General features: G+C 40.8%; 1 protein-coding gene across 5 annotated transcripts in view; it reads right to left on the reverse strand.

Moving 5' to 3' along the window:
* NEK11 (NIMA related kinase 11) overlaps positions 1–16,186 on the reverse strand; it is a 272,469-nt gene that overhangs the window by 187,487 nt on the left and 68,796 nt on the right. For 4 of the 5 annotated variants that reach the window (XM_065942797.1, XM_065942795.1, XM_065942796.1 and 1 more), the window contains one exon: positions 11,527–11,645. In XM_065942797.1, coding sequence (XP_065798869.1) covers positions 11,527–11,645 — 119 coding nt within the window. Of the gene's footprint in view, positions 1–11,526; positions 11,646–12,247; positions 12,371–16,186 lie in introns of those variants that run through there. The other variant, XM_065942800.1, reaches the window with a different exon arrangement.

Genomic DNA, 16,186 nt, shown 5'->3' on the forward strand with positions numbered 1-16,186 from the left:
TATGTTACGTTCAAGGAAACAAATGACACAATGAGAGAACTAGATTCTATAAAGAGTTGAATGTCAATTTAAAAATGGAAATAAATTACCAAAATTAAGAATTCAGTAGATATGTTTGAAAACAGATAAGACATACCAAAAAAGAAGATTTAGGAACTGGAATAATGGTTAGTGAAAAATTTAGTTCAAGTATTGAAAAGGCGACTGCGTAACTGCCTCCAAAAAGACTTATGCCACCATGCCATGCCTTGCCAGGATGGCTGCTGGCAGTGTCCCTGACCCCGCAGCAGGCCACTGTTGACCCACGCCTCTGCCAGAGACTCCAAAAACACTCATAGGACAGGATGAGGGCATATCCTTCTACTACACCATCTTTGGAAAGGTGGAGATTTCTGACAAAATGTGGTCCACTTGAGAAGGAAATGGCAAACCATTTCAGCCTTCTTTCCTTGAGAACCCTATGAACAGTATGAAAAGACAAAACGATATGAGACTGAAAGATGAACTTCCTGTCAGCAGATGTCCAATATGCTACTGGGGAAGAGCAGAGAAATAGCTACAGAAGGAATGAAGAGGCTGAACCAAAGAGGAAATGACACCCGGTTGTGGATGTGTCTGGTGGTAAATGTAAACTCCGATGCTGTAAAGAACAACATTGCACAGGACTGGAATGCTAGGTCCATGAATCAGTGTAAATCGGAAGTGGTCAACCAAGCCCACTGTCAACCACCCCAAGAGTGGACGTGACGTATTAGAATCAATGAACTAAAATGGATGGAAATATGCAAATTTAATTCACATGACCATTGCATCTATTACTAAGATATGAGTAATAAGGTCTATTACTAAGATATGTCTAAGGCAAGAATCCCTTAGACAAAATGGAGTAGCCCTCTTGTCAACAAAAAGAGTCCAAAATGTAGTACTTGGGTGCAGTCTCAAAAACAACAGAATGATCTTGGTTCATTTCCAAGGCAAACCATTCAGTGTCACAGTAATCCAAGAAATGACCCAACAACAAATGCCAAGAAGATGAAGTTGAACAGTTCTATGAAAACCTACAAGACCTTCTGAACTAACACCAAAAAAGGAGCTCTTTTCATCATAGGGGACTGGAATGCAAAAGTAGGAAGTCAAGAGATATCTGGAGCAACAAGTTGGCCTTGGAGTAAAAAATAAAGCAGAGCAAAGTCTAACAGTTTTGCCAAGAGAATGCACTGGTTATAGCAAACACCCTCTCCAACAAAACAAGAGAAGACTCTACACATGGACATCACCAGATAATCAATACTAAAAACAGATTGATCATATTCTTTGCAGCCAAAGATGGAGAAGCTCTATACAGTCAGCAAAAACAAGACTGGGAGCTGACTGTGGCTCAGATCATGAACTCTTTAGTGCCAAATTCAGACTTAAATTGTTGAAGAAAGTAGGGAAACCACTACGCCAATCAGGTATGACCTACAACAAATCCCTTATGATTACACAGTGGAAGTGAGAAATGGATTCAAGGGATTAGATCTATAGACAGAGTGCCTGAAGAACTAGGGGTGGAGATTCATAACATTGTACAGGAGGCAGTGATCAAAATCATCCCCAAGAAAAAGAAATGGAAAAAGGCAAAACGGTTGTCTGAGGAAGACTTACAAATAGCTGAGGAAAAGAAGAGAAGTGAAAACCAAAGGAGAAAAGGAAAGATATGCCCAACTGAATGCAGAGTTCCAAAGAACAGCAAGAAGAGATAAGAAAGCCTTCCTAAGTGAAAAATGTAAAGAAAAAGAGAAAAAAAAAAAAAAAAAAACAGAATGGGAAAGACTAGAGATCTCTTCAAGAAAATTAGAGATACCAAGGGAACACTTCATGCAAAGATGGGCACAATAAAGGACAGAAACAGCAAGGACCTGACAGAAGCAGAAGATACTAAGAAGAGGTGGCAAGAATATACAGAACTATACAAGAAAGGTCTTAATGACCTAGATGACCATGATAGTATGATCACTCACCTAGCATCAGACATCCTGGAGTGCAAAGTCAAATGGGCCTCAGGAAGCATCACTATAAACAAAGCTAGTGGAGGTGATGGAATTCCAGTTGAGCTCTTTCAAATCCTAAAAGATGCTGCTGCTTAAGTGCTGTACTCAATATGCTAGCATTTTTGGAAAACTCAGCAGTAGTCACAGAACTGGAAAATGTCAGTTTTCCTTCCAATCTGAAAGAAGGGTAATGCCAAAAAATGTTCAAACCACTGCACAATTGCACTCATTTCACATGATAGCAAGGTAAGGCTCAAAATCCTCCATGTTTGACTTCAGCAGTACTTGAACAAAGAATTTCCAGATGTACAAGCTGCATTTGGAAAAGGCAGAGGAACCAGAGACCAAATTGCCAACATGCAGTGGATCATAGAGAAAGTAAGGGAATTCCAGAAAAACATCTACTGCTGCTGAACTGACTATGCTAAAGCCTTTGTTGTGGGTCACAACAAACTGTGGAAAATTCTTCCAAGAGATGGGAATACCAGACTACCTTACCTGCCTCCTGAGAAATCTGTATGCAACTCAAGAAGCAACAGTTAGAACCCAACATGGAACAATGGACTGGTTCCAAATTGGGGAAGGAGTATGTCAAGGCTGTATATTGTCACCTTGCTTATTTAACTTCTATGCAGAGTTCATCATGTGAAATGCTGGGCTGGGTGAAGCACAAGCTGGAATCAAGATTGTCAGGAGAAATATCAATGACCTCAGATACGCAAAAGACACCACCCTTATGACAGAAAGCGAAGAGGACCTAAAGAGCCTCTTGATGACAGTGAAAAATGAGAGTGGAAAAGTTGGGTTAAAACAACGTTCAAAAAACTAACATCATGGCATCTGGTTCCATCACTTCATGGGAAATAGATGGGGAAACAATGGCAACAGTGACAGATTTTATTTTCTTGGGCCCCAAAATCACTGCAGATGGTGACTGCAGCTATGAAAATAAAAGACGCTCGTTCCTTGAAAGAAAAGCTATGACCAACCTAGACAGCATATTAAAAAGTAGAGACATTACTTTGCCAACAAAGGTCCATATTGTCAAGCTATGGTTTTTCCAGTAATCATGTACAGATGTGAGAGTTGGACCATAAAGACCAAGGGTCGAAGAAATGATGTTTTCGAACTATGGTGCTGGAGAAGACTCTTGAGAGTCCCTTGGACTGCAAGGCAATCTAACCAATCAATCATAAAGGAAATCAATCCTCAATATTCATTGGAAGGACTGATGCTGAAGCTGAAGCTCCAATATTTTGGCCACCTGATATCAAGAGCCAACTCACTGGAAAAGACCCTGATGCTGGGAAAGATTGAAGGGAGGAGAAAGGGATGACAGAGGATGAGACTGTTGCATGGCATCACTCTGAGCAAACTCCAGGAGATAGTGAAGGACAGGAAGCCTGGAATGCTGCAGTCCTTGGGGTTGCAGAGAGTCAGACACGAGTTTGCAACTGAAGAACAACAAAATTGAAAAATAATATTGATACTTAGACTAAGCAAGTAGATGATGACTTTTAGATATAACACATTAACAGCTACACATATATAAAAATGTAAATAAGAAAATCACCACTGGATATTTTATGAACAAGACAAACATTATGTTAGAAAGCAGTTAGGGGAAGTAACTGGCTGGAGCTGTTGTAGCAGAACAATTATTTCTATGCAACAAACCAGATATCAAGATACTTGATTAAGGTTTTTTTAAATATAATTTATTGACTTTGTGGTTACAGTAAGCAAAAATGGGTCCAGAAAAAAAAGTCCTGTCATGTACTTTGTTAGTATCCTTTCCTTTGAAGTATATAGAAATCAAATCCAAGAAATAACAAGGTGACTAGCAATTGAGGCAGTTGATATAAACTCTTTCTTCTAAAGATAGCTCTCAATAGCTCTCCACATATGTCCCTGTCATTTCTATGTTTCATGATCCCCAAGAGATCTAAGTGCCCTGATTAAGACCGGATGACAGTGGTGATCAAATCCATGGTTGAGCTTTTGCCTCCATCTCCCCATCAGGCTATTCTCCATACCCTCAGCCTCCAGGACCACAGCAGTGAGGTCTGTGGAGGCAGCTACATCGGGGTTTTCTCAGGCCCTGAGCCAGAGTAGGACCGTGGAGATGGTGCGGACAGTTCAGTCTCATTTCTCCTTAAGTCCTCATCTGAGTAGTTTCTGAAAATTTAGCTCCCGCCCTACAGACCTGTGTTTATCTAACAGGGTTTTGGGGTGCCTGCAGATTCTCCTTGCCAAAGGTGCTGGCGCAAGCAATGGCGCTGTGGTGATGCGTGGCCCAGGCAGTCCCTGTTGCTGCTCTGGGCCACATGGCCACTGCCCTAGATACTGAGGCTCGTGCCTGGCTTCCTCTGAGTGTCCTGGGCCCCCAGGACCATGATGAGCCTCTATGTTGTAAGCAAGGGGTGATGTCAGGTCTTTCTCGAATGCAGCTACAAAGGAGGAGCTGCTGACACCTGGAAATGGAGTGGGGTCTCCTTGGAAAAAGTGACCTAAGGACATCCTCAAGAAGTGGGAGCCAAGAGAAAGAAGGAATCTTCCACAACACCACAGACACAACTTCTCTCTACTTTCCCATCTCTAGACCTGTCTCCATCCCCCGTCACATTTACTGACCTGGATTCCCAAGTAGGTCCTCTCCCTAGGAGCCTCACTATGTTAAAAATGAATCCTCACACGATCTTTTGGGAAATAGCCATTTGGGCTTTCCGGGTGGTGCTAGTGGTAGAGAATCTGCCTGCTAATACAGGAGACATAGGAGACACAGGTTTTGGTCTTTGGGTCAGGAAGATCCCCTGGTGAAGGGCATGGAAACCCACTCCAGTATTCTTGCCTGGAGAATCCCATGGACAGAGGAACCTGGCAGGCTACAGTCTGTAGGGTCGCATAGAGTTGGACACGACTGAAGTGACTTGGTATGCACCAAGCTGGCTGGGGAAAGGTGTGAGTGCTAGGTGAGGAGGCACTCACCTTAGGGAAAGTGCCCCAGGTTTGTTCTCTCCTCCACTGTGAAAGCACAAACAATGTCAGCAAATGAGCTCTCTTCAGAGAGGCTGCTCTGTACTTCATCTTAGAAAATCTAGGCTAACTGAACAGAATCGCTTCAGTAGAAATGAGCTGGGGTGGGGGCGGGGGTTGTGTTGTTTTGGGGTTTCTGTGTTATCTCTGGGGGCAAAAAAGGAGAAGCAAGACAATGTCTCTGTCCCCCAAGGACTTCCTTCATGCTCAGTTCTGCTATGGCATCCAGAGAAGATGATATTTCAAAGACTAGACATTTAATTGAGCCAAAGAGAAGAAAGGCTTTGAGTCCCTCATTTACTGGTCCAGCTTATGGAGCATTGCAGGAGTTGGTGACAAGCCTCACAGGAAACAAACACCTTTAACAAACTTAGCTCTGTCTATGTGCCAGAGGTTCAGGCCCAGGGGGAGGAAGGAGTTTTAGTGCTACATTCTCAAGATAGCTTTCAGTGTGAATATTTTCAGCTTTTAATATCATTATTTATAAGTGTGTATGCCATATGCCATAGATTTAAAATATTACAAATGTATAAATAAACCAAATTAAATTAAGCACAGGAGAGCTCCAAAGGAGTAAACAAAATCTTCGTTTCTTTTGTAACCTCATTCTTCCTGGGTTTTCCAGGGTCTTCTTTATATCTTCTGCCCCTGCACTGTATTAGTCAGAGTTCTCCAGAGAAACAGAACCAACAGAAGATATAGATATGGATATAGATACAAATGGAGGTTTATGACAAGGAACTGGCTCATGCAAAGATGGAGGCTGAGAAGCCCCAAGATTTGCTGTCTATAGGCTGAAGACCCAGGAAGTTGTTCAGTCGCTAAGTCATGTCCAGTTCTTTGCATGGACTGCAGCATTCCAGGCTTCCCTGTCCTTCACCATCTCCCAGAGTTTGTTCAAACTCATGTCCATTGAGTCGGTGATGTCATCCACCCAGCTCATCCTCTGTTGCCCCCTTCTCCTCCTTCCTTGCATCTTTCCCAGGATCAGATGAGTTCAATGAGTCGGCTCTTCATATCAGGTGGCCAAAGTACTGGAGCTTCAGCTTCAGCACCAGTCCTTCCAATGAATATTCAGGGCTGATTTCCTTAGGATTGACTGGTTTGATCTCCTTGCAGTCCAAGAGACTCTCAAGAGTCTTCTCCAACACCACAGTTCAAAATCATCAGTTTTTCAGTCTCAGCCTTCTTTATGGTCCAACTTTCAAATTCATACATGACTACTGGAAAAACCACAGCTTTGAGTATATGGACTTTTGTTGGCCAAGTGATGTCTCTGCTTTTTAATATACTGTCTAGGTTTATCCTAGCTTTTCTTCCAAGGAGCAAGTGACTTTTAATTTCATGGCTGCAGTCACTGTCCACAGTGATTTTGGAGCCCAAGAAAATAAAATATGCCACTGTTTCCATTTTTTCCCCATCTATTTGCCATGAAGTGATGGAACCGGATGCCATGATCTTAGTTTTCTGAATGTTGAGTTTTAAGCTAGGTTTTTCACTCTCCTTTCACCTTCATTCAGAAGCTCTTTAGTTCCTCTTCACTTTCTGACATTAGAGTGGTATCATCTGCTTATCTGAGGCTGTTGATGTTTCTCCTGGCAATCTTGATTCCAGCTTGTGATTCATTCAGCCTAGCATTTTGCATGATGGTGGATTCCAACATCCTCCTATCAATGGTTGTTCAGCAGATGTGATTGATATTCTTGCAGGAGAAGATGAGTGCATATTTTCTACTCCACCATCTCTTCTGCTTGATGAAGACTGAGGAAAACTGATCGTATAATTCAGTCCTAGTCTGAGGGCCTGAGATAAGGCGAGTCAATGGACTAAGTCTCTCAACCCAAGGGCAGAAGACGGGGTGAGACATCCCAGCTCCTCAATGAGGCAGGAAAATGGGGGCAAATTCTTCTTTCTCTGCCTTTTGTCTGTTTGGACTTTCAAGGGACTGTATGTGTCCAACCACACTGGAGAGGACAGTATACAGATTCCACCAACTCAAATGCTAATCCCATCTGGAAATGCCTTACAGACATACCCAGAAGCAATGTTTAATCTGGGCACCTCACAGCCCTCTCAAACTGACGCATAAAATTAACCATCACATGCACTAAAGTACTTCTCAAGGCACTGGCAACAGAGGAGCCTAATTCATCTTCTTCTTTGTTCCAAAGTAATCTCCCAAACTTATTTGTAAGCAGAATTTTCAAAATACATTTGAATATGTGCTCTAGACCATAAGAGGAAAAGGCTGGAATAATGCTTGTAAATAGATCTTTTATTGGCTATAGTTGAAAGATTTAAGTAGAAGGTTGAGGGAAACACTGTGATAGGCTGTATTCTTGTTCCCAAATATTTGCATCTCTTGTACCTGGCAGTGAGTGTCCCCCTTGGGAGGAAAAGTCACCTCCACTGGACTTGGTCATTTGCCTTGCTTGGATCCATGGCATGCAAACAGACCAGGCAAATATCATGTCGGAGCAGAGTCTTAAAGAACCACTGAGTGTTTCCCTTAACTTCCTTGCTTTTCCTCTGCCAACAGAAAGCATGAGCTGCTCCTTCAGTGTAGACAGTGAGACAGGAAGACTCAAAGTGGATCTGCAGCTGCCAAGAGGCAACAAAAGCAAGAATTGACTGTCCTAAGTCACTGAGGTTGGGGTTTCGTGTTAACACAGCATAAGGAAGGAGTTTTAGGGCTATAGCCTCAAGGTAGCTTTGAGTGAACTGTGAATACTCTTAAGGTTCACACATCATTATTCATAAATGTCCATGCCATGTGCTAAAAGAATCATTCTTTTGGGTTTAAATTCTTTTTTAATATTTTATTTTTGTCTTTAATTTTTGTCAATTTGATTACTATGTCTCTTGATGTGTTCCTCCTTGGGTTTATCCTGCCTGAGAGTCTCTGTGCTTCCTGGACTTGACTATTTTCTTTCCCAAGTTCAGGAAGTTTTCCACTATTATCTCTTCAAATATTTTTCAGGTCCTTTCTCTCTTTCTTCTCCTTCTGGGAACCCTATAATACAAATGTTGGTAGACTGAATATTGTCCCAGAGGTCTCTTAGGCTGCCTTCATTTTTTTTTTTTTTTTTTCATTATTTTTCTATATTCTGTTCTGTGGCAATGATTTCCACCATTCTGTCCTCCAGGTCATTTGTCTGTTCTTCTGCCTCAGTTATCCTGCTATTGATTCCTTCTAGCATATTATTCATCTCTGTTTGCTCTTTAGTTCTTCTAGGTCTTTGGCAAACATTTCTTGCATCTTCTCCATGGTTTCCTGAAATCCTGGATCATCTGCACTATCATTATTCTGAATTCTTTAGTTGTTTTTCTGGGGGTTTGTTATGCCTTCATCTGGGACATAACTTTCTGCTTTTTCATCCTGATTAACTTTCTGCAATGTGGTATTTTTTCTAGCTGCTATGGGATTGTGGGTCTTCTTGTTTCTTCTGTCTGCCCTCTGATTTGTCATTGTTCAGTTGCTCAGTTGTGTCTGACTCTTTGCAGCCCAATAGACCTCAGCACACCAGCCTTCTCTGTCCTTCACCATCTCCCAAAGCTTGCTCAAACTCATGTCCATCGCATCGGTGACACCATCTAAGCATCTTATCCTCTGTTGCCCCCTTCTCCTCCTGCCTTCCATTTTTTACCAGCATCAGGGTCTTTTCCAATGAGTCAGGTCTTTTCCAATGAGTTGGTTCTTTGTATCAGGTGGTCAAAGTATTGGAGCTTTAGCTTCAGCATCAGTACTTCCAACGAATATTTAGGGCTGATTTCCTTTACAGTTGACTGGTTTGATCTTCTTGCTTTCCAAAGGACTCTCAAGAGTCTTCTCCAGTACCACAGTTTGAAGGCATCAATTCTTTATCATTCAGCCTTTTCTATTGTCCAGTTCTCACATCCATACATGACTATTGGAAAAACCATAGCTTTGCCTATATGGACCTTTGTAGGCAAAGTAATGTCTCTGCCCTGTGATGGAGGAGGCTAAGAGGCTTGTGTAAGCTTCCTGACGGGAGAGACTGGTGCTGGGAAAAACTGGGTCTTGCTCTGGTGGGCAAGGTCTTGTTCAGTAAAGCTTTAATCCAATTATCTGCTGATGGGTGGGGTTACACTCCCTCCCTGGTAGTTGTTTGGTCTGAGGTGACCCAGCCCTAGGGTCTGCAGGCTCTTTGGTAGGGCTAATGGCTACCTTCACGAGGGCTTACACCAAAGGGGACCTTCAAGGACTGCTGCTGCCAGTGCTCCCATCCCTGTGGTATGCCCTTGCTGACCCACATCTCCACAGGAGACCCTCCAACACTAGTAGGTAGCTTTGGTTCAGTCTCCTATGGGGTCACTGCTCCTTTTCTCTGGGTCTTGGTGCACACAAGATTTTGTTGTGCCCTCCAAGGCTGGAGTCTCTGTTTCCCCTAGTCCTGTGGAAGTCCTGTAATCAAATCCTACTGGCCTTCAAGATCAGACTCTTTGTTAGATCCCCAGGCTGTGAAGCCTGATGTGAGATTCAGAACCTTCACAACAGTGGGAGGAGTTCTTTGTCATTATTGTTCTCCAGTTTATGGGTCATCCACCCAGCGGGTATAGGATTTGATTTTATCATGATCGCACCCTTCCTATCATCTGGCTGTGGCTTCCTGTTTGTCTTTGGACGTGGGATATCTTTTTTTGCTGGGTTCCAGCATTCTCCTGTAGATGGCTGTTCAATAGCTAGCTGTGATTTTGGTGCTCCTGCAGGAGGAGATGAGTGCATATCCTTCTACTCTGCCATCTTGAACCAGAAGAAAGTTAGGCTTTATTTTTTGTTTTATTACTTTGTTGTTTAGTCACTAAGTCATGTCCAACTCTTTTGCAACCCCATGGACTGTAGCCCACCAGGCTCCTCTGTCTATGCGATTTCCCAGGCAAGAATGGGTTGTCATTTCCTTCTCCAGGGGATCTTCCCGACTCTTAACACCATTTAATAAGTGAATGAATAAATTTAAGTATAAAATTGAAATTTCTCCATCTGTAGAGAAAAACTTTGCAATAACTGGTTACAATAACATAATGAAAGATACATCATTTATTATCTGAATCACAAAGTATGGTATTTCAGATCTACATATCTGCAAATACACAAATATTTAGCCCCATTTAATGACTCTCTTAGAATGCTGAAGGATTCAAAACAAATTTAAATCCTCTCTTTAAAGGATTATTTTAAACTCATTTATTTTAATTATTACTAAGCCAACCCAAAATACATCAAAAATGTTTGGGTTCCTAAATCAACCAGATTTCACTTCTGTATTTTGTACACTGAACACCAAAGTTGGCATCTTTATAGGTGTTGTTTTCCCTATGTCTAAGTTAACAAATATGCCAAGGAATAGTAGAGAAAATAAAAGGAATACAAACAAAACTGTATGTACACAGAAGTCTTATACTCAGCAGTTTTGGTAATTTATTAAAAGACCGTTTCATATTCTTTTATCATTGTCTCTTAGGATAGTTTGACACTATCCAAAAGATTGTTGTGAACTGTCAATAAGTCAGTGGCTACCTCATCAAGCATGTGTTTGAGAAGATATACAGAATCAGCAGCAGAAGAAGCACCAAATAATCAGATTACTTTTTATGCCTTCAGAAAGCACAGATGACACATTTAAACTATTTGACATTCATGGACTGCCAGGCCTTGGTGAACCCTACAGACTTCCACTTCTGTTCAAGAAGAATGTTACCACTACTAAGTTGAAAGCTAACATGGATCCCTCAAAGCATCTATTTCTATTTGTCTATGTAGATTCATCTTTCCAAATGCATTCTTATTATGGGTCTATAAAACATTTAACAACTAAAACATTTTGCTTTTGACCTGTAGGAAAAATAGTAAAACATTTAATTAAAAAAAAAAATTTGAGGCCAATATTGCAAAAGCAAATTATAAATAGTTGAACCCATATAGCATAATTTGACCTTCTTTATCAGATACTTCATGTCAAAACTGACTTTTGGTATGAACACTTATATCTTCTGCCTTAATTCCTTAGCTCATGTGAGCACATTTAGATGTGCACTGACATACTCCAAAGTATGTCACAATCTATCTGCAGCATGCTAGGGTATTCACAGCTAAAGCCTGCTGGAAGATGTAATAAATTCATAGTATGCTAAAGGTATCAGAGAAATGCTTATGGCTCACAGGATAGGATCAGATATAGAGAAATATGTTTAATACAAGTTTCTGTTTTGTATTTAAAGTCAGTGCTATTTTTAGAACAACAAAAAAGGTAATCAAGTAAATCCTCTAGGTATAATCATTCAACACTTTCTTCATAAAACAGCATATCATAGATGTCTAAGTATAGTCATTTACCTTTGGACTTGCTTCCTTTTCGTTCTACCTCCCAAATTTCATTTCTCATGTTCAGACATGACTGTGAAAAAAACCTTGTGCCTCAGTAACAAATGAACATACCTTTCATGCATGTAGTCAACTCCCAGCAACAGCTGGATAAACCATCCTATTATCTGACTCACTGGAAAGGTTTTTCCAACTTCTTTATATTCTTGAATTTTACAGTCCAGATCTCGACCCTGAAACAAAACAGTGTAGATAGATAGATAGATAGATAGATAGATAGATAGATTTTATGTTTCCTTCAGTTATTAATACTATCACTGCAAGACCTCTCAACTTGGCCAAAAGCTGCCAGCCTCTGGAGCCCTCTTCTCAACTAGGCATCCCCTTTGGTCAAAAAAGATTTGAACAAATGCTAACATATTTCTAACAGCTCAAAGTCACATTCCTAGAATGACCCTAGTCCCCCTTAAAGTGCCTGTTTGAGAAAACCCAAGACTGCCAAAAAAAATTGTTCCAGCCACACCTTAAGATGGAGCCCCTGTCCCCTACTTGCTGGGGAGGGCAGGAGCCCAACTTCAATAAGTGCCAGCTAGCAAAATCAGATGGTTCAGAGGAACCAACTGCCTTCCCACTTTGTGTCATATTTCGGCTCCCTGACTGCTCAGACCCCTGCCTGCATTGCCTCCTCGGCCTCCACTCCATTGTTGTTTAGTTGCTACGGCATGTCCAACTCTTTGCGACCCTATGGACTGCAGCATATCAGACTTCCCTGTCCTTCACTATCTCTCAGAGTTTACTCAAATTCATGCCCATTGAGTAGGTGATGCCATCCAACCATCTCATCCTTTGCCGTCCCCTTCTCCTCCCGCCCTCAATCTTAGGGTCAGCATTAAGGTCTTTTCCAGTGAGTCAGCTCTTTACATCAGGTGACCAAAGTACTGGAGCTTCAGCTTCAGCATCAGTCCTTCCAATGAATATTTAGGGTTGACTGGTTTGATCTCCTTGCAGTCCAAGAGACTCTCAAGAGTTTCCTCTAGAACCACAATTGAAAAGCATCAGTTCTTCAGTGCTCACCCTTCTTTATGGCCCAACTTTCAAACTCGTACGTGACTACTGGAAAACCACAGCTTTGACTACATGGACCTTCGTCAGCACTGTGGCCACTTTACGCAGACTTTATCCACTCCATTACTCTCCCTTTAAGTTGCCCAGTCACTCTGCACAGCACAGTGGAGATCAGTTCTTTCTACTCCCATCAGTGTTTACTTTAACTATTGGCTAGCTGTGTTTATCTTCATCTCACGCAAGAACAAAATTCTTCTAAAGGGTATTAGCTTTTATTATATTACTTAAATATTACCTTAAAATTGTCTTTATTATATTACATTACATATTAATATGTACCCACATAAAACTAGGAATAATTCCCCTTATGCTTAGAATTTTACATAACTATAAAACCCTAACATGCATACAAATTAAAAACAGAGCCAATAAAATTTAAATTACTGATGTTAATTTAATATAAAGTGATGCTGTTTTGGTGCTTACATTTGGTGCATATGGTACTGCTGCTGCTGCTGCTAAGTCACTTCAGTCGTGTCCGACTCTGTGCGACCCCATAGACGGCAGCCCACCAGGCTCCCCCGTCCGTGCGATTCTCTAGGTAAGAACACTGGAGTAGGTTGCCGTTTCCTTCTCCAATGCATGAAAGTGAAAAGTGAAAGTGAAGTCGCTCAGTCATATCCAACTCTTCGGGACCCCATGGACTGCAGGCTACCAGGCTCCCCTGTCCATGGGATTTTCCAGGCAAGAATACCGGAGTGGGTTGCCATTGCCTTCTCTGGCATATGGTACTAGTCCTGGAGTATAGATTCTTTTTGGTTTGGCAAGTCCTGACTACCACCTTCCTGAGATGGCTTATCTCTCATCTTCTCTGTTTAACTATAGCAACACTCAGGAATACAGCACCTGCCGACTCCTGAGGGGCCCAAACACATCATTTAAACATTAATAATCTCTGTTCTACTACTCACTGCTGTTAAGAATAACACTTGGTACCAAAAGTTAATTCCGATCACAAATGACAAACACCTAAAACTGCCTGGTGGTGTCTGATACAAGACTCTTTCTGATTATGCTGATATTAATGTATTTTAACTACTATAGAAATGAAGACACAAGATGTTAAATTCTCTTAGAGAACCCCCATACCATATCTGTTTTACCTTAAAACAATGAAAATTAGAAAAAATTCAAGAAGCTTTCCTTTGAAGAAAAGGATGGGTTAAATGTGACTGTGGTCTTTGGAGGATGCCAACAATGCGGGTCCGCAAAAAGAAGAGGTACTTGCTCCCTTCGCAAGGAGCATGAGAAACAAACATTAAGCCACTCAAACTACTCCTGACACTTATTGTCATAAGATGCAAAGGAAAGGCATTCATCACCAATGAAACAAAGACAAATTGCTTCTAATTAAACAACACAAGGTTAACTAACTCATGTGTGATGCACTTTTATTTTCTTTCAGGGCAATGTGCAAACATTTGCCTAGCATTTTCTCTCCTTCTACACAGGGCATGACAAGTCATAAGTGACATATTAAACAACTCACACCCTCACTCAAACTCAATATCCTGTTGGACTTTCTGGGCCGAGGAGATCAAAGTTTATGGTATGAATTGAGTATTTGACTTTTTGTCAAACAAACTCTTGTTTCCTTCTCATCCTCCAAACCTGCCTCTATATACTCTCTTTTAAATCCTCCTTCTCCTCCTTTTTGTGCTCAGTCATATCTGACTCTTTGTGACTGAACAGACTGTAAGCTCAGTAAGCTTCTCTGTCCATGTAATTTCCCAGGCAAGAGTACTGGAGTGGGTCGCCATTTCCTTCTCCAGAAGACCTTCCCAACCTAGGGATCGAACTCCTGTCTCCTGTATTGGCAGGTGGCTTCTTATAACCACTACACCACCTAGGAAGCCCCTCTTTAATCCTAGTGCTTACCAAAATCCCACTGACCATACTAGTCATAGTGTCATAATGTTTCTATAAGCTTCACAAAACATTTTTTGACATTAGGTCATTACAGAAAGGTGAACTGAAAACATATATATTTTTTTCCAAATGCAGATTTCCTTTTTTATCCAAGAGGACTCTAGTAAAGCTCTCTCACACACAACACAGAAAAAACTTTATTAAAAAACCAAGATCTCCTTTCAATATCCCATTTCGAGTCTCTGAATATGATAAAACACCCCCTTCCTGAATAGCTTCAGATAGGAGTGATAGAAAGAAAGTGAACAAAGTAGGGAGGAGGGAGGAAAAAGAAGGAAGGAAAGAGGGAAGAAAGGAAGGAAGGGAGGGGAGAAGTAAGAGGGAAGGGAGAAAGAAGAGGGAGGGAAGAAAGAAATGAAAAGAAAAGCTTGTCTTAAATATCAGTGAAGTTGATAGCTTCAAACCAAGATTTCTTACTTTAGGAAGTCATATATAAGTACAGTCACCCATATGAAAAATGACCTTTGTGTATGTATTTTTGCCTGCTTCAAAAATACTGAAATTTAGAGAAATAAATCTGCATGTTCAAATAACACTTCTTTTAGGAATTTGTCTCCAAACTGCAACACTGTTTTTCATTTCCTATGATCATTCTAAAATTACATTAGCTAAAGAAATATAAATTTCTACACATTTGTGTCCGCTTCAGCATTGATCTCCTTGTGAGTCATCCTGGCCACAGAGGAGCACACTTCCTGGGCGACATTCATTCTTGGTCTATTATCTCCTTAGCTCCACCCTCAGGGAGTAAGTGACTGCTTGTCTGTCTCTTGCATTGATGCTATTAAGTGTGTGCACATTTCCTGTAACTAAAGAAATATATACTTAGACTACTGGGGAATAAAAAGATGAGGGTCTTCAATACTAGGCCTCAAAGTGAAATGCCAAAAGAAGGTGTACACAAACACTCTTCTCGGGTAGAGACATAAGAATAACAAATGTACTAGTTTTTAGCTTTAAGCAAAGGACATGTTCTACTGACAAGAAAACAGAATGCCAAAAAATCAAATTAATCATAGAGCTGGGTCTTATCCTCCTTAAGTTATTCCCCACCCTGAAGTTTTCATTCTGCATGTTTATCTGTAAGAAAAGCTATTTGTCTTGTATTTACTTTGTTCTTTCATAAACACTCTGTAGATTTTCTTAGGATTTAATTAAGGTGGTCAAATCACTCACAAATTAAGACACACAATGAATTTCATACAAAAAGAAACAATTTTTTGTGAAGCAGTCTGATTTTAATTGAGCAATATGAAAAGCATTTATTTCTTCTGTTAAGCCATCATCAAAGTAAAAATCAAATGTTTTGGATGAAACATCACAGTTTGGTTTCATAAGTTCTTATTACAGTATCTGTAGGCCCGTTGTGTTTCCTTGACTTTGTATTTGAGAAATATTTAATGATGACTTTTATTGCTAAAGCAACTCTAATGAGAAGGTTCAAAAAGACTTTAACTTGAGCCAATATCAATGTTGTCCTAAGTCTATGCTGCTGACAGAAAATGTTTTCCTTCACTAACATCATCCCCTTGAAAGTTGCAATAAAAGCCCTGGTGTTAAATTCTAAGGTTTCAAAAATCTGTAACCCAAAATATGCCATTTGATGGATTAATAGTCTAGCCTCCTTCCACCATCCAAGTCAACCAACATGAGATTGAAACGCCAAAACCTTGAAGAAATGAACAGCAACTCAAATATAGTGTCTGAACTCCATCTTTGA

The sequence above is a fragment of the Muntiacus reevesi genome, chromosome 8 (assembly GCF_963930625.1).
Source record: "Muntiacus reevesi chromosome 8, mMunRee1.1, whole genome shotgun sequence".
Classification (NCBI taxonomy): domain Eukaryota; kingdom Metazoa; phylum Chordata; class Mammalia; order Artiodactyla; family Cervidae; genus Muntiacus; species Muntiacus reevesi.